The sequence below is a fragment of the Nelumbo lutea genome, chromosome 5 (genome assembly GCF_056320005.1).
Source record: "Nelumbo lutea isolate HS-2025 chromosome 5, American lotus-T2T, whole genome shotgun sequence".
Lineage (NCBI taxonomy): Eukaryota > Viridiplantae > Streptophyta > Magnoliopsida > Proteales > Nelumbonaceae > Nelumbo > Nelumbo lutea.
In genome coordinates, this window is record NC_142688.1 from 48,073,744 (window position 1) to 48,091,121 (window position 17,378).

The window sequence follows — 17,378 nt, forward strand, 5'->3', positions numbered from 1 at the left end:
ACCCAGAGAGACAGTCGCAAGAAGTCAAGCTATTGCAAACATTCAAGTTCCCATATAATCCGTAGGCATGACACAGATTTTCAAGACAAAGACCAAAACATATTCCAGTTGTTAGTTTGCATCGACCATGTGTACTACTTCAACTAGCCAAAGTAATCGATGGAAAGCCATGTAAGCCTGAACCTAACCTGATTTTTAGGTCTATTGAAAATCACTATTTAATTTTCCGTGTTTGTTGCATATAAATGATGAAAAAAACAAATAATTTTCAAAAAAGTTGACACTAATTGTTGGAAATAGGTCCTAATTCTTGCAATTTCTCAACTGGTGCGGCTCCATGCAATGCATCAGAAAACCCATTGTCCTATATGATGATAGAAAGAATTAAAAGGAAATGTAAATCTTACAAAAATAAAAATAATGAAAGAAATCATAATTAATGCCCAAGTCAACAATAATATATTTCAAACATAATGAACTTATATACAGGGATAGGTTGTTATCAAACTAAATAGTAAATACACCCAAAAATCCAAATTCTAGAATTAAATAGAGAAATGAATGTACCCTAGGAATTTTAGTTAATTGGATAAAGAATTAAATGTCAAATAGATCCAAATTTGAGATATTTTGATTTTTTTTTTCAAAATCCAATCCAAGTTGAAAGAGGACTTGAGTTCTATTTAGGTATTGAGTATAAAAAAGAAAAAGAAATAGAAGACCTATTGAAAAATACGCATTGAAGAGTACCTCCTCTATCCAATTTATATTTTCTTACTCATCCTCTAATTTGGATTTTCCCCACCCTTATTCTAAACAACAAATTTTTGATATAATAGATGCTTTGCTTTCAAAAAAAAATCCTTAACTCTGAATTGAACTATTATCCTTGTCAAATTAGAGTTTGTGGAAATAAAGAAAGCAAATGAGTAAATAAAAAATAATAAAAATAATCATATAAAAAATAACAAAAGTAGAAAACAAAAAACATAAATGCGAAAAAATAGTCATTCAAATACAAATAATCATTGGAAACAAAAAGGTATAAAAAGAAAATGAATAAATGATAATAAATATGGTAAATATAAATATTCATTTGAATTGATAGTAAATACTTAATTTTGTTAATTCTTTTAATTGTAATTAATGCTTATATTTTAAAAAATAGCAAAAATAAAATACAATTGAAACTAATAATAGGTTGAATTAATAAAATAATTTAAAATAATAAAATAAAAAAATATAAAAATTAATACAAATTTTGTCTAACAATACATAACCAAAAAATAATGTTTGGCCGGGTTGAAATCGGTCTGCCTCATCCCAACTAAGAATGTTACAAGGCTTCTTCATCTCAATTGCAAAGCTTGTTCATGGCATGGGCCCTACTATTAATAATATGGTATGGTTTTGGGCCTATTAGAATTAGATTTTTCTAGTTCGTTATCAAGTTAGGAATATTTTTGTATTTATTTTACCCAAATCAGACCCATCAACTATGAAATGTAAAAGTGACTTTCAAAATACTATGAAATGTAAAAGCATGGAACTAGGAAAGAACTGCATCACATGCATGGTGGGTCCCAGTGTTTTTGTAGGTCCCAGTTCTATGGTGAGATGAGCAGTCACATATCATGTTGGAACTGTGTTGGGACAATTTTTGTTGTGACTAGATCTTAGTTCCATTTTATTTGTTCTTATTGAAATATGTAAAAGAGCCTTTTTTTGGGGGTATTCTAGTCAATAAACACTCTAATATTATCATTCATGGGCAAGTTGCAAAATTTATTGTGTTTGAAAGCATGATAACACCATCTTCGGTTTCTTTACATCAAACCAATAGAAGGGATCTTTTTATATAATTTCTCAAAATGTTGAGGAAGAATTTGAGAGGTCAAAATATAGAGTAGATTAAAGAATTTGTTAGAAAATACATGGGAACTTTAAGGCTGTATTTGGAATCAGTGTAAAACGTTATTGGTATAAAAATACACTGATAACATTTTACACTGAACCGTGAAAGTGACAGTTGCTTTTCGAAAAATGCAATGGGTGGAAGAGTGCAAAGTTTTACATCGATACTGCCAATATACAAGGGCGTATTGATACTTTGAACCATGATTTCTATTATAACTACATTTGGCCTGACATTAGTGGTATGCTAAATGTATGCGATGAATAATCTAATAATATTTATCATAGATGAGGTAAAACATTCATCGTGGTGCATTTTAGGACAAAAGTAATTAATAGTCTCGTACCATAAACACCTTAAGGCTCAGTTTGTAAAGAGTATAAATACAAATAGGCTCGGTTTGGAAAGAGTACAAATACAAATTTATAGAGTGTAAAACCTTGTATTTTGTATTATTTTATATGTATTTACAGTGTACATATGAAGATGATTACTAATGTAAACTAAGTAAATAAATGTAGAAAAGAAAAAGAAAAAGTAGAGATTCAAGGAAAGCTTTTGGAATATCTCAACTCTATTTAAAATTACATTGGACTATATATAAATAGGAATCATAATTATCCATGCAATCACTCAATTCGTTATCAATAATGATTTGAAAGCTAGTTAGTACTGATATCTATTGTACCATAATACTCATGGGTCTTAAGACGAAGCCTAATCCAATCTATCATTAAGCTCATTGCTAATGATGCTTTTCTAACCAAATAAACACAAGCAATTTAGCAAACGGCCATGGGCCTCAATAAATATGGAGGTATTTCTCGTAGCATCCAAATACATAGCTTATTCTACAAACATAAAACGCATAGTTTATTGTCCTACTATTGTTCTTTTTGTTAGAAGATCTATGAGAACATTATTTTCAAATACCATGGACTTATAAAAGATAAGAAATATTTACTTACCTTAAGAGATGTGTTGGATCATCTCAACGGGGGAAATCCATTGATAACATTACATCTGTCTCCGAATTATACTGCCCAGATGCTTCACTTGGATAAAGGCTTAGTGATGTTGGATAGAGGTATGAAGGTTCATATAATAAGCTCTTGTTTTCTTCTTCTATCGGTTGAACCCATGGGTGTTTCTCTGACCTTCTCAATCCTTCTAGCTCCATTGCCACTTCTTTCATAGTGGGCCTTTCTTCACTCTTCACATTAAGGCATCTTTTTGCAAGTTCAGCAACAACAAGAAGATTTTCAGTCTTTCCTTTATCTACGAATCGATTTTCAATAAGTTGAAAGAGAAGATTCTCTTTCATTAATGAAAGAAAATATGTGGCTAGGTTTCTTTGTTCTTGTGATCTTTCAAAAGAAAGAGGTTTTTCAGCTGTTAAGAGCTCAACAAGAACAACACCAAAGCTATAAACATCACTTTTCTCTGTTAACTGACTGGTATGAAAGTACTCTGGATCTAAATACCCCAAGGTCCCTTGAACCAATGTGGTTATTTGGGTTTGATCCATGGGAACTAACTTTGAAGCTCCAAAATCAGATATCTTTGCTGTATAGTTATCATCTAATAATATATTTGTGGATTTGATATCTCTATGAATGATTGGTGTGGAAATTCCAGAGTGTAGATAGACAAGTGCAGTAGCAGTTTCTATTGCAATCCTCAACCGGTCTTCCCATGAGAGTAAGGAGATGCCATTTGCTTTATGAATGTGGCGGAAAAGGGTTCCATTGGAGACATATTCATAAACTAGTAAAGGAACTTCAGTCTCTAAGCAACATCCCAAGAGCTTCACCACGTTTCGATGGTTAACTTGAGAAAGAATGATAACTTCATTTATAAATTGTTCAATTTGACTCTCATCCATGATTCTAGACCTTTTGATGGCAACAACTCGATGATCAAGTAGAGTTCCTTTATATACTATGCCTTGACCACCTCGTCCTATGATGCATTCTTCATTATAATTGTTGGTTGCCAACTTTAGTTCTTCAGTTGTAAAGATCTTTAAGAATTCTGAACCCCTTCCATTTAAAGATATCTGTTGTTGCAAAAATAGGCCACCATTTTGTCGAAAGAATTTTTCTTTTAACTTCATGAGTTCTCTTTTCTTTATGATGAAGTATAACCAAGAGACACCAATGAATGAAAATAGAATCCCAAAGCCTATACCTATAACAAAAATCAATTACTTGTCAATAAAGTTGTTATAGAAGCAGTGAAGAAAATTGTAAAATGCATGTCAAAGTTATTTTCAGATTGTGATTTTAAAGGAGAATCATTTCCAAAATGTATTAATAGAAAAGTTTACCATAAAGGTCAATTGTGAATATTATTCCTTCTAGTAAGTTTCTATGACACAAAATTATGTTTTTAACCATGAAAATATATAACAAAAAAATCATTATATTGCAAGTTATTGAAAGTTTCATGTTATTATTTATAAAATGCATGTGTCCACGATTGATGAATTGTTGTGAATGTATTAGGTAGGCCTTAGTTTAACAAATGTAGAGTGAAATGCAGCATGCATATATGCAAGAATTCAACCATGCAATTATTGAATAATTAATTTTATGTTAAATATGGTTATGTTTCATGGAAAATTTTATCTTTAGTTATAGCACATGTATTTAAAATGCTTGAATGATAGTTGTATATTATCATGATCAACTAATATTAGTCAAAGAAATTACCTACAGTGACCTTAATAATTGGGAAGACTTTACTCTTCCGGGTGCAACCATTTCCATCTTTTCTACCATCACCATAACTACCCTTTGGACAAGAGCAGTTATAAGACCCTTCTGTGTTAGTGCAAATGCTTATGCAAAGATTACTCTTTGGATCATCACACTCATTTTTATCTGGCAAAACAATAAAATAAATGAGTCATTAGTTTAAATGTTTTGCGTGGCAGTTATAATTTGGAACCTTAACCGTTGGAACTTGGAAAAGAAAATTATATAGTACAAATCACTTCATCGAATCATAATTCAAAGATTATTTTTTCGACCATCACACTCATTTTTTTGAAAGCTCATCACACTCGTTTATCTCTAGCAAAACAGAAGATAATAAAAAAGCCATTAGTTCAAATGTTTTGTCTAGTAGTTGTAATTTGAAATCTGGAACATTGGAACTTGGGAAAAGAAAAATATGTATCACTTCATCAAACCATAATTCAATGATTATTTTCTGAATTAATACTTATTTAGGCCCTGTTTGGTTCACAGGAATAGGGGTTTGGAATCAGAATCGGAATGAACCATTTTGATTTCAACTGTTTGGTTGGGTGGAATCGGAATCTCATTCCCATTCCTACTGGAATGACATTCCCCTATTTGAGGGAATGGCCATTCCCTGCTCCTATTTCCCTTGGGAATGAAATCCCATTCCTACTGATTCTGATTTCCATTTCCATTCCTGTCTGAACAAAACAGACTATGGGAACAAACCATTCTGATTTCGATTTTGGAAGATTTTGATTTCAATTCCGATTCCAACCATGAATCAAATGGACCCTTATATTTGGTATGGTAAAAATCACATTAGGGTTGTTAGAGTAAGACCCTTCTGTATTAGTACAAATGCCTATGCAAAGATTGTTCTTTGGATCATTACACTCATTTATATTTGGCAAATAAGGGTCTGTTTGATTTGCAGTCAGAATCGAAATCAGAATCTTTTAGAATTGGAATCGGAATGGCTATTCCTATAGTCTGTTTGGTTCAGACAGAATCAACAAGAATGAGATTTCATTCCCAAGATAGGGGCAGAGAATGGCTATTCCCTCAAATGGGGGAATGCCATTCCAGCAGGAATGAGAATGGAATTCCAATTTTGCCCAACCAAACAGTTGGAATCAGAATAACCCATTCTGATTTTGATTGTTTACCCATTCCTGTTCCTGCGAACCAAACAAGAAAGATTGTTTACCTTCCATTACAAGCCAAGGTGGAGAGTGTTGTGTTTATGAGGTTTCATCAATGGCACTTTTGGGAATCTCATAAGTGTAAGTTGTCTTATAATATCAGCCATTGGAGGTCTCAATAGATCCAAAGAATGGTATCTTTTAAGTAATTTTTTTTTTGTTTCTTTGCTTTTGAGAAAAATGAGAAAAATGTAAGAAGATGGAGGTGATGGGAGACGGAGGGGATGAAAGTGTTCTTGTGTTTCCGGTTGCATCTAGATTGCAGCCTTCAGCTTGACTAATGCAAGTTCCTCATCTAAGCCTGTTCTCCCTGTTTCCTGCAACACCTAAAAGGTGCTATTCTCAAATTCAAATTCCCCACCAGGTCAGAGGTTAACGGTGTCTAGAAAACAACTAAAGTGCTTGTTACTCTGTCAGGCCCTCGATGTGGACCTCGGCCAAACCCGCACCCCCTCTCACTTGGATCCTCACCTTGGACCCGATTTTGGTATCCTATCCGATGATTCTTCCTTTGAGGGAGGAGAGCTAGGACTGCATTAAACCCAAAGCACCCTCCCCACCTGCTTGCATTCCCATTGAAAAGGCTTGGGGTCGACTCCACTCTACTATTCATTCAAGGAAGAGTGTAGGGTACCCCGTGGTTCCAACTTCCAACCTTCCAGGTCCCCTAGACAGCTCGATTCCGCCTGAGCTAGTTAATCCATAGATTCCTAAAGAAACCGCTACATCTAGCATCCTTAAGTCCATGGTCGTGTCCCAGTTGCAGATTGGGTATATCTCCAATTGTGTAGGTTCTCTTACAGATTTTTCTCATCATGATCTTGAGGCCAATAGGGTAGATCATCATGTCAAGAATATGATGGCTTTCGGCAAGGCACTTGGAGTACTTTTGGTAACGGTTAATACTACAGGCTCGAGTTTGGCTTCAAGTCAATTAAATTGCTTCTCCAAGGGGTTCCCTACCTCCTACAGTTACCAGTAATAGATCCGGGAGACATTTGGACTTGGATACTATTAGCTTAATTGGTACCTTCCTCAAATGGTCTGGATTACATACCTGGGTGTAGGAAGTCTAAGAAGATTAAGGAACTCCTTAAATAAGACAGTGGTCTCTCTATGTCCCAAGCCTCTAGTAGACCAAGGGGACGAGGTAGAAGAGGTGGTAGCAGCTCAAGGGGACGGGGTAGAAGAGGCAAAGGCAAGTCAATAATTGTTCCTTAATCGTTTTTACCGTGTTTGTTGTTTTTTAAGTGTGGGTGTGAGAGGGGTTGTGTCGTAAGTTGCAGTGGGGTTTACCTTGTTGTTTGTCTAAGGTTGTTCTGTGCTTTGTTTTTGGAGGTTGCACAGGGTGCCTCCCTGGAGTATACTCCTTGTATATATACCTTTTCTGCTCTTAATAATATACCTTACCTTTTATCAAAAGAATAAAAGAAAAAATGTAAGAAGAAAACAAGGGAAGGAGAGAGGAACATAAGAAAATGAAATGGATTGTAGAAGGGGACCCCATGCCTCCTATTTGGAGGGGTGCCAACTGCCAAGTGGCCATCTTAACTATACTAGATCATTGGCATAAGTAAGGTTTTATATTAGAGATGGCTAATTATTTTTTACTTAGTATATATTTGATTGTTGCACTAGTGGGAGTTTAGAGAGGATGAGCTAGTGTAATTTTGCTTCAGATTTGACCTTGCCTTATTAGTTTTAGAAAAGCAAAATAAAAAGTAAAATGGTATGGCCCATCTTATATGCAAAAGAATGGAGGTTGTTAGGAGGAGGGTTATTTGTTTTGGAGTGAGGTAGGAAGCAAGATGATTTCATCCCCATTTTATATGAGAGAGAATTAATGAAAGTAAAGTGATAACAAATTGAATATATCTATTCATAGTTTGTCGAAGATCTCCATGGGAATCTAACTATTTCAATTTTTTTTTATTAAATCATACTTATAAATCACTAATCTCCCCATGTTTTAGGCTGAAGAGAAATTTGAAATTCTTCCTTGAATGCAACAATCTAATCAACCCAAGTTTATCTAATAGTAACCACTGCTTGCTTCCTTAGTCTGTAGCTTTTACAATCCTCTAATCCAGATCTGTTGGGCACTAAAAGCACTAGTTTGACGTCCACTTTCTAATGCTTCATTTGGATGCAGTGTAAATACAAAAATACACCGATATATTTGAAAAATGGCCCCAGGTAAGTGCAAAAGATGAACCGGTCATGTAAAAGTTTTACATTGATGTTTGGAAGTTCAGTGTAAATTATGAGCCAATCAAATAATTCTCTGAAGCTAAAGAATCGTTGGTGGCCAAGAACAATGACCAAGTTAGCCTCACACAACTGAATCCCATTGATACAATCCTTTTGGATATCACGTCCAAAGGCTGTTTGCTTAGGCCCTCCACCACAATGGCTTTAAGGTGCGCTGCCCAATTTACGCATGCCAGCTTCACTCGTTGCCCATCTTCATCAATGATCCACCGGGAATTGGTATAGAGAGGCAGAGCAACAACCGGAGAAACATCAAAAAAGAAAGAATGACAAATGACTAGAAGAGCAAACCCAAAATCCTGAGGATGGCGGAGCCCTTCTTTAGTAAATCCTCTCTCCTCCATTGTCGGATGATGGACGATACCACGAACATTGGTGTCTCTTGGTTCTCAATCCACCACGATTTTTTTATGGGGGGGCTAAAACTTATGGATGGATCATAAAGAGAGCCAACCATTAAGTGAGAAGTGAAGGGAGGGAGGAAACTTACATAAAAACATGTATTCAAAGTGTGCAGATTTTTGGACCATAGGGAGGTCATGGCTCCCCTGGGTCCCCCCTAGCTCTGCCCCTGTTTACAGAAGGGTCCTACTCTCATTGGGATTCCACTGTTAGAGTTATAGTCTAACTAAGATTCCTAGCTAGAGTCTTGATACAAACCGATTTCTTAGCTATGACACTCTCCTCTTTCCTAAGTATGCAAATTCCTTACTGGCAATCTTCAGTATTGTTTTATCACTTTCATCCTCCCAACATTAATGGCATGTTAGTTACAATACAATAGAACATCACTCATAATATATCAAAATGATTGATTATGATACTACTATCTTGAAAATTCCTTAGGTCTAATATTAGAGAAGTCTTTGCATCTACGTGACTAGTCATTGATAGTCACTAACAAGTTCTGTGATGGACCAAACTTAGTTGAATTAGTGTCAATGTGCATACACAATGCACACCCATGGGAGTCCAAAGTTTTAGCTCAACAGTTTAGATATCACTATTAACTGTTCACATGTCAACCATAAACTGAACTACTCAACTTCAACCATAGTGGGGATTATTCTAAGCTTACAAGAAATTGAGTCATTCAGATCTCTTGCGATGAGTTTTATTCATCACCTAAATGTTTCATAATGTAACGTCTGGCTAAATAAAAGGACATAAAATGGTTTTAAATGTGCACATGGAAATTACATTTTCAACAGTTGAGGTAGGAGGAAGGAGGTGCAAATTTTGCATCTGATTCTGAGATGCAAAATTTACATGCTAGTGAGTGAAAATATGATAAAAAACACAAATTTTATATCAGCTGGTAGGAGTGCAAATCATACTTACAACCAAAAAGATGCAGAACTTAATCAAGTACAAAATTTGTATCTGGTTCAGATACTACAACCAAATACAGCCTTAAGAAATGAAGGACAGGAAGTGGAATGCAAAGACTCCCCAAATATAAGTGCCCGTTTGGGAGGAAGTTTACACAGTAACTTTTAGCATTACAAGGTAGGCCTAACATGGAAAATCATGAAGCCGTGTTTGGTGAAAAACTAGAAAAGTCGAAACTGTACTTACATGATAATGAGCAATCGACTTTTTTGGTGCAGCTATGTTTGGTAGCATCTTTCAAGTGGCTTAGTCCATGTAGCTTAATCAACACTAAAGCCCTCCCGAATGGGCTCAATGTTGCCTCTTCGAAGTTTTCTAGGTCATAAAGGATTCATTGCTAAACAGCTCGACATATACGCACATGTAATTAGGGGTGCTCACGGTTAGGGTGGGCCTTTGTTTTTAACCGAACCCGATAGTACTGGTTTTTTTGAAAACTGGTAATGGGAACCGAACTGAAATCAGTTGGTTAACCGATAGTCCGGTTTGTTGGTTTTTCGGTTTTTTTTTTTTTTATAATATTTATTATAAAAATATATAATAAAAATTATAAATATATATAAAATATTATATTTTAAATAATAATAAATAATATATTATAAAAATATATATATATATATATTTATATATAATGCATATTTATTAATTTATAATATATAAAATATATGAAATATATATAATATACATAAATATATAGAATATATATAGAAAAACATGTATACTGGTCGATTTGGTTAACCACTAATTTTTTAAATTGATTAACTGAAATCAAACGGGTACCTTCGGTTTTTATAAACATTGAACCAAAACCGAACTGACCGGTTTGGTTAACTGATTTTTTGGTTCAGTTTCGGTTGATTTTTTCGATCGGTTCATTTTTTTGGTTTTTTTTGTTCACCCCCCTACATGTAATAGGTTTCTTAAACAGGTCCACTTATAATAGGCATGTTAGGTAAGTACAACGAGTAAGCACCTAATAGCTGTGTGACATCTGTCCCAACTAATATGCCTTTCATCAAAACCTTTTTGTTCTGTTAGGAATTATCTATTATTTTATTATTTTTGTTAAAATAATTAAAAATAAAAAAAGAAAACCTAAACGTGTTGGGAGTTGAAACTTATTGGACTCTCTCCCACCTTCTGCCGTTTAAGTTTCTCTCTCCGATTCCTACCTTCAATTGTGAGGTCGACAATTAAACCCCCGAGTACCTGACTCTAAACCATATCTCACTCAGCCCTGAAACCCACCCGAAAGTGAATGGTGTGAAAAGTAGCATCTGCTCTGAAGTCTTCTTTTCCTTTCTTCGACGAGACCGAGCGGATAAGAAAAAAAAAAAAAAAACAAATTAAAAAGGTACATACCTCAAAAGAAAGGGAAGAGACGCCCAAATTGGTCTTTGAGCGGATAAGAAATCTGGATATTTGGGCACGTTGGGCCCGGAAAACAAAATTTCCAGCCCGTCCTAATGGTCAAAGCTTAGGTTTTCCAACCCACGCCTAGGATAAACCCAACACAACTCAGGTTGGGTTCAAACTTGATTGGGCCTGAGCATGTGTGGGTTGAATTCTTTCTTTTCATGTTTTGTACTTTTATCTTCCAATTGGGTTTTAAAATAGAATTAAAAACAATATACACATGATATTAAAGAATGTATTTACACTTGTTTCACACATACATATAAATATCAAAACTACTTTTGTATAAAAAAAAAATAGTTCATATCTGCGCCCCACAAGGGGCACCCCATAGTGTCCCACAGTACATTCCCGCCGTAAATTGGATAAACTACATAGTATATGGATAGATATACTATAAAACGTCAGTCTCGAGTTGGATTGTGCTTGGCCTGGGTCGGGCTATCTGAGGCCTTAAGCACTTATGATAAGGTTTGGGACTGGGAATGATCATGTATTGGGCTGGGTCAAGCCAGGCCCAGAAAAACTCAAGCACTTATGATAAAGGTTTGTAGTTATTAATTAGGGTGCAATTTGGGCAGGGTCGGATTAGGCTTTTGTCAAAAGTTGTATGGGCCTGGGCCTAGGCCTGGAGTCTCGAGCACAAAAATTTTGTACAAGACTATAAGGTATTTCTAAACCTTGTATTTGTAAATAAGAAGCCTACTAACCCCATTAAGATGCCCTATCTTATAAAGCCAAAAAGAGAATCAAGTGACGAATTCATACCTCGGCAACCATCAGGGAGATAAGGATTCCCCTCGTAACCTTGCTTGCAATGACAAAGATATCCAGGCCCATTTTTGGCGTTGGCGCAGTAGGTGCTGCTCCCACACGCATAATCGGATGCTCGACTTTGTGCTTCCTTGCAAGAGTTGCTGCTACGAATTGCCCAGTCGAGTTTTATTGGAACGAACATCCCAATGTTGACAAGTTCTACCTCATTTCTTCTATTCCATAGATCGGTCGAATGTGATTCGAACCAGTCTTGGTCGGACAGAAACGCAAAGCTGCATCTGCTGATTTTTGAAGTGTAGGCGTAGGTGATTCCTTTGACATAGGTTGAAAGGTTTAGATTAAACGTACTCAGATCCTCTGGTATCACGGTCTGGCAGCACCCAATGCCATCACAAGATATCTTCGTCAATTTTGTAGCAGATGGACAAAATGAAATGCATCCACCTTGGAATATAATGCCGTTAAAGTCAGACATGACTCCTAGTGTGTTACATCCGATAACGGTGAATTTGTTTAGGGTGTTGGAGATCCTGTATCCCTCCGGCAGTGTCATATATGTGTTGTAACCTTCTGAGGTTTGGTTTTCCCCCTTGTAACAGGAGATAGCAGACCACATGGATAGCGTCAGTTGGCCTTGTAATAATATGTTCGAGACCAACAGTGTAGAGCTGCCCAAAAGCTCCAGTTGGGGAGGGTCAACGGCGGTGTTACAGAGCAACACAAATTCATTTCTGAAACAGGTTGGATCATCTCCCTTTGGACCAAAGGGATATGGAATGCTAATATTCCCACATTTGTTCCGGCATCCCGGCTTTGTCTCTGATGATGTCAATGTTGCTGTCTCCGCAGATTATGGCAAGTGAAATTTTAACTAATATAGGAAACTGAAACTGGGAAGGTTTCATGATCATCTTCATCAATTTAAAATTTGAAACAAAGAAAAAAGAACAAATTCATACCTTGGCATCCTTCAGGGAGATAAGGATCTCCTTGGTAACCTTCCATACAGTGGCAAAGATGTCCTGGACCGGTGTTGGAGTAAGAGCAGTAAGTGTTGTTTCCGCATGCATAATTGGTGCTTCCTTTCTCACAGCTTTTGTTTACAATTGACCAGTCGTGTACTAAGCACCCAGAATTAAGGTTTTCTTAGAGTCATTTCTCAAATTAAACAACAAGTAATGAATGAAGTACTCGGAAGGACGCTTTCGTCCGTCCTGGATTAATGATCAAAATAAACTCCTTATACAACGGCCAATCTAGAGAAGAAGCTAGCGTATAATTAACTTATTAAAGATATCTTCTGTATTGAGAAACAAAAGGAAGCCATTCAAAAGAATTTATACCTTGGCATCCATTGGCAAGATAAGGATTCCCGTGGAAACCTTGCAAACAATGACAGAGATATCCAGGTCCATTAGTGGAGTTAGTGCAGTAGGTGTTGTTCCCGCAGGCGTAATCAGTCACTCCTCTTTGTGCTTGCTCACAGTAAGTATTGCTTCGAATTGCCCAGTCAAGTGTAATTCGACTGAGTCTCCCCCTTAGATTGTCTTTCACATTGTTTCTTTCATTCCAGAGGTTGAAAGTATCTAAATCGCCCCAGTTCTCGTCGTACAGAAAGGCATACCCACATTTGCTGAAGTTTAGAGCATAGATGGCCTCGTAATAGTTTCTAATTTTCATAGAAAATGAACTAAGGTTTGCTGCTATTGTGCTCTGGCAGCATCCATAGCCATTGCAAGATAAATTCGTGAGTTTCGTATCGTCCAAGCAGTATGAAGAGCATTGGCCATAGGACGACGAGACGTTATACTCAGTCAATACGCCACCAATCGCACAACCGAGAGTCATGAATTTGTTTTTGGTGTCCGAGACCCTGTACGCCTTTGAAAGATTAAAATATGAGATTTTTGGCGTGAAGTTTCCGCTTTCCTCCGCGTAACAGATCACAGACATCCAAGAGACGGTCTGCAGTTGTCCTTTCAAAGAGATGTTATAAACAGGCAGACCCTTGAAGGTCTGTAGGGGTGTGTCACTAGTGCCATTGCAGAAGAACCGAAAGTCTTTATTCAGGAAACAGTCGGGATTATCACCAATGCCAAACGGGTACGGGATGCTGAGGTTTCCACATTTATCCTGGCAGCCGAGCTTTGTCAGAGGCAACGTCGACAACGCTGCCACTGCTACTGCCACCTTCATCATTAGAAGCAGCCGTAGGAGGAGATGAAGCAAAATAGGCCAACACATGATTGTATGATATTTGGGAGTTAAAGGCATCCTGAAAGCTAGTGAAGGGGCCAAGGGAAACAGGGGGCTGCTAATACAGCTTCAAGTCACCGTGAATTGTCGGGTACGTTTCATTGACTTTGCCTGAGTCGTTACCTAATGGCGTTCGACAGGAGACCAGATGAAGCCGAACTAATGGCTGTTCCTAACAACTAGTCCAATGCAAAAAAGAGAATAACGTCCAAAAATCTGTCATAGTCGAAAGACAAAAATGATGGAAAATTTTGCCTGGTTGGAAAAAGCAGACATGTTGTTGAGCTTCCTGCACATTTCACATTTCAAGGTCACGTAGCCAGGTATGCACCACCAGATGCCAACTCCTGTCTCTCTCCATCAATATATATGAATAAATCTTGCATGGGAACAAAAAATGGAGATGTCAAGGTAAGTTATGAAAAGGGCATAATTCTGAGGTTTAATATTCTCATCAAATTTATTGATGTTTTGTAAAATATTCACTCCTAGTGCTCAGATGTCTCAGTTCCCCGTTATTATTGGTTAAACAGCCCCTAATGCAGCCATCAAACGCAATGCATCCAAATGGGCTGAGCTCACAAGTAGAAAATTGTGTGGGTCAGGGATGCTGGACAACATGGTTGGTATATTTGCTACAATAGTGTGGTAGCCTTCGCTGAGACAACTAAATCAAAGTCTTGATTTTTTTTTACGACTGTTAGCGAGATGAAGTGACTTTTCGGTGGGGTCGACCTAAGGCCTTTGAGTTTCTGTTTTAGCCCTGCGATGCGGGAGTTTAATCCAAGTCGTGTATTTAAAATATTTCCTAATTACATCATTGTTTCTGTATTATCATTTGGAGATATTTTCAATAGTGGGAATGTGTTGTAGAACGTTGTGGGGCGCAGATCTGAAGTGGTACGGTGCGGTAGAAAAAATGAATTCTGGTTTTAAAAGACAGTAAGCAATGTTTAATTTTACCTGCAGGTTAATCTGAGCCAACGATTTTGTCTATAAGGTGCTCCCATAGAAGGTAAGAAACCACACGACGGATGACACTTGGTGGTCGCTCGGTTTATGTCTAAAATTATTAAGGGTAAATTGCTGAAACCTCCCCTAAAGTTTATGGTTGTTGTGGAAACCTTCCTTGAAGTTTGATAATTGTAATCACCTCTCTTAAACTTTATAACATAGTTGCAAGTAGACCACCCTTTTGTCACAATCCTATAACAAGAGGCACAAAAATATCTAGAATATCCATGTAAATTTGAAAAAAAAATCAATTTCAGAAAATAGATTGGAAGGGTTTGTGCTAACAATTTATATGAAGAGAAAGTAATTGCATCCGTATTTTGGGCATTTTCATTTTCTATACTTCTTTTTTAGAGGATTCTAACAAAGGGAGTCTATTTGCAACTACGTCAAAAGTTCAGGGGAGGTTTTAACAATTTACCCAATTATTATTTAGGGAAAATTCCACTTTGGAACCCTGAACATTGGGAGTAGTGTCAAGTTAGTATTCAAACTTTCAAACATGTCACTGTAATACCTAAACTTTAAAAAAGTGTCAAGTTAGTCCCTACTGTTAACCAAGTGTCAATTATCTGTTGAAAATGTCAAAATTACCCTTCAAAGGAAGACATTGTTCATTGTCTTCTACCTTAAGATTGAACCGGTTAGGGTGTTTGAGATTCTAGACTAATGAAGCCATTGTCTTCAACCTTTAGATCTGAAACACATTCTTGTCTAGTTATTTCTTTTGCTTTCAATTATTGTTTCCCTATATCATCTTCTTTTGAAGGGTAGTTTTGACATTTTTAACAGATAACTGATGGACAATTAATGATAAAACCAACTTGACACTTTTTGAAAGTTTAGGTACTACAGTGACACGTTTGAAAGTTCGGGTACTAACTTAGCATTACCCCCAAAGTTCAGGGTACTAAAATAGAATTTCCCTATTATTTTTGTCATGTTTTGTACACCGAAGATTTATGTTAATTTAGTACAAAAAGAGAGAGAGAGAGAGAAACAGAGAGAGATGAATTAAAATTTTGGAATGGGCATGGCAATTCAGTTTAGATCTCCAATCCACAAGAACCCTATCCAATCCTCACTACAGCTATACATTGACATCTCCTACATTTGCATATTACCCTATGGGGAGATGTCCCGTGAGTAGGAGATCTAAATTGCAATTATGAGTCTCAATCTGTCAACTTCAAAAATTGTGCTCTCAAAACACGGCATCCAGCTGTACATTTTAATTGTCCGATTCATGCTTGCATCTTAATGATAGTGGTGCACATTAGTCATGATCTTGTCATTGTCTTTGAAACCTGTAATTTTCTTCCTTGACAAATCATTTTCATGTCTCGTACCGGAAAGAAGATTCAAGCTGAAAATATCTACCCTCTCACTCTACCGAGGGACCTAGTAAAATTTCATTTTCTTATATTATCGAAAAAGAGATATTATCTATATCTATATTATTATTAAAAGTGTGAATGAGGTTTAAATTCTGGATTTTTCATTAAAATACCCCTGCTTTTTAATTTGTTCTCTTCTTTATTATGAGGGAAAAAAGATAATTTGAATTATTAATTTTATTAAAATCATTTTATTATCTTATTTGTGAATTTGATCACTCCCTAACTGTGGGTAAAAAATGTAATGTAAATTACAATTATTATTTTTCATTTCATTCAATTTCCTCTCATTAAAGAGTTAACTCCCATTCTCTTTCTTTAGATGCTTTATTTGAAGAATTTTTTTATTTCTCACCAATAAATTTTATTAATTAAATTTATATCCAACATGGAAAGCAAATATAGAGGGTATTGAATATAGAAATTATGTTATCTAGCTTGAATTGTTCAAAAATAATTGAATCTACAACTCGTTAGCATAAAAGACAGAAAGAACGATAAATGTTGATGGAAAAAATCAACTTTAACTCCTTTGGTTGGTTGATAAAAGAGCCATGATCCACGTCATAGCCATCTTCCACAGCAGAAGTTTAAAGTTCTAATGTTAATATGGGTGACGTCTTTTATCCACCTTTGGAAGGAGCTATCCCTCCTTTATGGAAAGAGAAAAGATAATACTGTTGATCATCATGAGGTACCCAGAATGTATGTTGGATATGTTAAGGGATAGAGGCGAAATGAGAAAAAAGATGGCTGATCAAACAGACTTGTGTTTGTTCTCTGAGTCGTAGAAACAATTAAGGTGCACATGGGTTGTCTCTTCAACACTTATTTTCGTCTACAGACTACAGTAACGTTTCCAAAACGAAAATGTACAAAATATTTTATGAAACGACTAAGATGGCTTGTTTCTTTGTCTAATATTTATAGGTGCACATGGGTTCTCAGATTTATAGATGCATGTTTTGTAAAATATTCACTCCTAGTG

At 36.0% G+C, this 17,378-nt stretch overlaps 1 protein-coding gene across 2 annotated transcripts; it reads right to left on the reverse strand.

Annotated features, from left to right (window-relative positions):
* Positions 1 to 2,696: 2,696 nt before the first annotated feature.
* Positions 2,697 to 14,047, reverse strand: LOC148852222 (wall-associated receptor kinase 2-like). 2 transcript variants are annotated; one of them, XM_088943714.1, is made up of 5 exons: positions 13,067 to 14,045; positions 12,683 to 12,844; positions 11,715 to 12,560; positions 4,630 to 4,800; positions 2,697 to 4,105 (listed from the first exon to the last, which is right to left on the reverse strand). In XM_088943714.1, the coding sequence occupies exons 1-5, from the start codon at positions 13,995 to 13,997 to the stop codon at positions 2,907 to 2,909; spliced, it is 3,309 nt and encodes a 1,102-aa protein (XP_088799840.1). In that variant the 5' UTR covers positions 13,998 to 14,045; the 3' UTR covers positions 2,697 to 2,906. The 2 variants fall into 2 exon arrangements, with proteins under 2 accessions (XP_088799840.1, XP_088799841.1); XM_088943715.1 differs by lacking the exon at positions 4,630 to 4,800 and having other exon boundaries at positions 13,067 to 14,047.
* Between the last annotated feature and the right edge of the window lie 3,331 nt (positions 14,048 to 17,378).